This window comes from Notothenia coriiceps, unplaced genomic scaffold (assembly GCF_000735185.1).
Source record: "Notothenia coriiceps isolate Sejong01 unplaced genomic scaffold, NC01 NC01_scaffold00017162, whole genome shotgun sequence".
Classification (NCBI taxonomy): Eukaryota; Metazoa; Chordata; class Actinopteri; order Perciformes; family Nototheniidae; genus Notothenia; species Notothenia coriiceps.
This window is the reverse complement of record NW_011349863.1, coordinates 1-5,370: the sequence shown is the minus strand read 5'-3', so window position 1 is coordinate 5,370 and position 5,370 is coordinate 1. Positions and strand designations below refer to the sequence as shown.

Genomic DNA, 5,370 nt, shown 5'->3' with positions numbered 1-5,370 from the left:
TTTTTATGTACAAATAATATCCTGTCTAAACATCAGTCAGGCTTCAGAAAGCAACATAGCACCATCACTGCGACAATGAAAGTGGTGAATGACATTACGAGTATTTTAGATAATAAGCAGAGTTGTGCAGCTCTATTTATTGACCTTTCCAAAGCTTTTGATACCGTCGATCATCACATCTTAAAGCAGAGGCTACTCAGTATTGGCATATCCAGCCAAGCAGTGGGGTGTTTTGTGAACTACCTCTCTGAAAGGTCCCAATGTGTTCACTTTGATGGGCTGTCTTCTGAGTGGTTAAACATTGCTAATGGCGTTCCTCAAGGTTCTGTTTTAGGTCCACTTTTATTCTCCATATATATCAACAGTTTAGGTGAAAATGTGAATGAAGCTACTTTACATTTTTATGCGGACGATACCGTGATGTACTGTGCAGGTCCCTCCATTAAGGAGGCTGGTGTTAAATTACAGGCTGTTTTTAACATTATTCAGACTCAGCTCGCTGAGCTTAAGCTTCTTTTAAATGTTGATAAAACCAAGGTGATGCTATTTTCAAAAGCTAAAAAGACACCAGAGCCTGTTTTAGATATTGTTACTATGCAAGGACAAGTACTTGAAGTGGTTACCTGTTATAAATACCTTGGTATCTGGCTTGATGATTGTCTCTCTTTAAACTTCATGCCAATAACCTGCTTAAAAAGCTGAGGGTTAGACTAGGTTCTTTTTCAGAAACAAGTCCTGTTTCTCGCTTGAGGCCAGGAAAAGGCTAGTCACTGTGACCTTTTTACATGTGCTGGACTATGAAGATTTGTTGTATATGAATGCACCTGCCTATTGGCTGAACAAGTTAGATGCCGCCTATCACAGCGCACTGAGATTTTTCACAAATTGTAAAGCACTTACGCATCACTGTACCCTGTATGCCAAGGCAGGTTTGCCATCACTTACTGTAAAGAGGCTCAGTCATTGGTACATGTTTATTAATAAAGCTTTGTTGGGTAAACTCCCGTATTATATCTGCTCTCTGATAACACAGAGAGTTGCAAGCAGCTATTGTCTGAGATCGCATGATGTAGTATTGTTAGATGCAAGAGCAAGGACTGTCTTAGGTAAGACAGCTTTTATGTGCGCAGCTCCACTTGCTTGGAACAATCTTCAGCAAGAATTTAAACTGAGCAATCTAATTCCTCTGCATGTTTTTAAAGCTAGGCTAAATGAAATGCTTGTTGATACTATGGGAACTTGTAAATGTCTATAACTATGTAAATGTATCCTGTAAATATAATGTATGATGTCATTTATTGTTTTATGTTTCATGTGGAACCTATATGCTGCAGGTCTCCCTTGAAAAAGAGATCTATGATCTCAATGGGACCAATCTCATTAAATAAAGGTTTGAAATGAAATGAAAAATGAAATGATGTTAGAGTGATGCTTTACCTTCAATGATTCCCCACTTTGTTTTACGTCCCAGCACCTTGTGTCCATTAACCTGGTGCTCCTTATCCGTTCCCACCACAGCGAAGGGAATGCTTTCCTGAACACACAATATGAAATAACAATGTTCAATGATCATGTCTCAGACAGGCCCATCTATCATTTTAACATGTGAGCTATCAGAACAGCACAAACAGTTATAGACATAGTGAGTAGTGTACAGGAGTGTAGACGTTACCCTGATCCTGTCATTAAGGATGCTGTCCTCCGGATCCTCATCATACTCTTTCTGGGGGTAAACACGAATCCCATTGGCTGCTAGGTCTTGCCTTATCTGTCAATGAGTCAGAGGTTATTAAAGATTTACCGAAGCAAGAAAAAAGGTTTAGTTCTTAGAACGCTTTAAAACATCATCTGGAGGACACGTAAGGAACTAAAGAAAATAGCATTTAGTTGAGTGTGTGTGTGTGTGTTTGTGTTGTCCCTTACCCTCTCTTTGAACTCCTGTCTTTCCTCAATGGTGAGTGTGTCGGCTTTGGCGATGACAGGTACGATGCTCACTATCTTTCCCAACCTCTTCATGAACTCAACATCGATTTGGCGTAACCTGGAAACAGACAGACCTCTGGTCAGCTTGGATGTACTTTTTCAAAGTGTAAAAATGTTAAAACTGATAACACTCCTATCAGCAACAGATAAATGCTAAAATCTACGAAGGTAGCTTGCAGTAGATAAATAAATAAATAATGTATTCTCTGTTTATAGCAAGTCATGGTTACAATCAAGTGATGAAAATGGGGAAAATTTGACCTGCCATATTAGCTTTTTTAAACATACATTCCCAGAAAGCCACTAGCATGACTGTAGATCAATGGCAGCTATGTGCACAGGCTGAGGTCACACTATAGCTCACCTGCAACAGGTAATACTGGAGGAGAAGAGAACATGAAGCAAGCTGAAGGAATGAAGGACCTGAACACAGCGATTGCACACGGTAGTGTCCTCTGCAGTAATGAAACACTGAGACAATACCGTATCAGAGCCAGGTTATTGGTTTGATCACAGCGTCATAATAATAGTCTTTCAATAAAGTTTGCTGCTTTTAATTTGCCAAATCAAGTTTCCTTTGGACTTAATATCTAAGTCTGGACTGAAACATGACTGCAGAGCATCAGACAGGCTGCCTCGAGCAGCTTGTGTAACCTCTCCCTTCAATCTTTTGGGAAAAACATTTCCTGAATGTGACTGCTGTTGTGCATGTGTCACTGCCGCCCTGTGTCGGAGGGGCATTGAAAATGAACAGTTTCTGAAGGTGAAATGTAATTAAAGGATGAAGCGGCTTCCTTATGCTCATTTCCTTGCGCCTAGCATTACAGTGGTGTTATCAACAGGTTCAATTCCAAAGGTCATAGTGCTGATCAAACCGATATGGTTTGGGAATAAAATATGTTGAGCAGGTCTCCCTTGAAAAAGAGATCAATGATCTCAAGGGATTCACCTGGATAAATAAAGGTTTGAAATGAAATGAAATGTTACTGACACAATAAAGTGCAAAATGCTCTGGTGGAAATAAACCTAAATAAATCAGAGAGCCAGGTCTGAGGGCTGACCTGTGTCCGGTGGGGGGGAGGAAGTAGATGCAGCAGTGGACTCTGCTGTCTGGTATCCTCCTCTTCCTGTTGATATGCAGCTCTTCTCTCAGGTATTTCTCATACTGCTCGTTGACATGCTTCACTATGGGCTCCCAGCTGGAGAGAGGAGCAGAGGAGACAGTGTTACCAAGGCAACGTTTATACTTTGCCCCAGAGATACCTGCAATCAGATGCTCTGATATCATTATCTTTGTTGTAAATGTAACCTTAAGACAGAGCCCCCACTAAATATTCTATACTGCAAATTCCCTACTTGATATTGTGTGTTTAAGGTATCTGAAAATGCTATCAAAGCCATTCTTGTTGGTTGCAGCTGTGGGTCGAGACATGTGGGTTAGGGTTAGGGTTGCTCATGTGCAAATATACTCAAAACTAATAATATTACATAAACGATACTTCTGAGAGGGAACACATTCATTTTTCACTTTAACATTTTCATCACTGTGGTTACTGGTGAGTATGACTATAAAAAAATCAATAACGTCTGTTTTTCAAAGACTACATTTCCCTTTGACTTAGTTGCAAGTTGCAACTGCATGCAGTCATTTGCACACTTTTTAACTCAGATCTGGGAAGCACCATCTCCTACTCTGCTTCCAGGCATCGGTCTTTTCTCTCCCCATCCTTCTACCACTCACCAGTTCTCGTTGTTGATCTGGTCACCAAATCCTGGAGTATCGATCACTGTGAGCTTCATCCTCACCCCCTTCTCCTCAATCACTACACAGAGAGGGACAGAGGGAGAGGGGTTACATGTGCAGGAGTTAAACATTAAAAGTGAATTTAATCACATCACATTGTTGAACAGTAGAGGATGTTGTGCCATGAGGATAGTGGAATCCAAATTTTCTTCAGGTTCAGTTTGGTACCACAGTGTCATGGTTTCTAATCATTCTGAGATCCCTGTGTATTTGTGATTCGAAAGTTACGTTGTAGAGTTGGCTTTAGGGTTACGGTTGATAATGTTTAAAGTTAGTTCATGACTAAAGAGATGGCATAAGGGAGGTTCAAGGCTGATTCAGTGGCGTGATGAAATAAAACCCTGAAAAATGACACCTAGCTTTTTCAAGTTTTAAAAGGATGCGTAAAGAAGTGCCTCCTTAACCGTACAACAAACCGTAGTTTGTTGCTGTCTTTGTTGGGGTATAGAGTGGGGCAGTGATACCGTATTTTTTAGACCAACCACAAAGTTTGCATCGCAAAGGTCCTAAATGCAATCACCAGAAGTAAAAAGCTAAAGTTAGGCTATAAACAGACTACATCACTGTTGAATAGCCGCGCATCACCACCACTAAGCTAAAGGCGGCTAATGTTCAACGTGATGATATGTAGTAGTCTCATTTGGTCACTTGTTAGCAACCGCTGTTTTTATGACGCATAAAACCTACAGCTTCCTACACCACTCATGTCCGACAAATTAGATTATTTTATGGAAATACTAAACGGCACAACAGTTTGAAAACATATATCAGGGGTAGATATTAAGGACAAGTAGATTTTCATTATCACTGGCCCCACCATTGTAACCACTGGCCCGGAGCATTTGTCCAAAAAGATCGACTCTAATAATGAAGAAAATTAACACATTTGTTGCACTAGTAATTTATGCACAAACTATACATTACTACTTTTCCTACAACATTTGAATAATCAGTTCTTCCTCATTTTCCTCAATTGTTCATATTTGGTTTATTAAAATTATTATATTGTGGTCATTGTTAAAAGAAAAAAAGGAGGGTGACATTTCGGCTATGAGTATTATTATTGTTATAATATGCTTTCTGCCTTCCTGTCATTATCAGGAGTTAGAAATGTAATGGCTACGTAATAGATTAGAACCTTCATTATCCTAAACTGCTGGGACATTTCCCTATAGCGAATATACCTTTATATTTTCTACTCTTCACTTACTTGTCAGCATACTTCGGCATTGATGTACAGAGCCGACGGAAGACTTTGTTTATGTCATCATGTTGAAGCCAACTCCATCCATCAAGCCAGTGTGGCTGAAACTTTCTCCACCTTTTCTTCTCATTCTCCCTGTCACTCTCCTCTAACTCCTCCGGTGACTTTCTTTTATGTGAAGATTGTTTTTTGCCAGGCGCTTGGCCGGTTACCGCTGGTTTTAAAAACATTTTGGCGAATGGTTAGCTGGTGCGAAAGTCTGTATTGAAGCGCTCCTTCAATTGCTTGTCAAAATACCAATACCACAGGACAATGTGATTTTAAGCCAAGTGGAAAGTACGTTATGCTGGCCCGGGGTGTCAAATAGTGCTTCCGGGCC

General features: G+C 40.2%; 1 protein-coding gene across 1 annotated transcript; it reads right to left on the bottom strand.

The window, feature by feature from the left end:
- Window positions 1–1,437: 1,437 nt before the first annotated feature.
- Window positions 1,438–3,858, bottom strand: septin9 (neuronal-specific septin-3; the record flags this gene model as incomplete). Its single annotated transcript, XM_010776677.1, has 5 exons — window positions 3,725–3,858; window positions 3,045–3,182; window positions 1,924–2,041; window positions 1,673–1,768; window positions 1,438–1,534 (listed from the first exon to the last, which is right to left on the bottom strand). Coding segments are annotated over exons 1-5 (583 nt in total), but the record flags the coding sequence as incomplete, so codon positions are not given.
- Window positions 3,859–5,370: the final 1,512 nt, after the last annotated feature.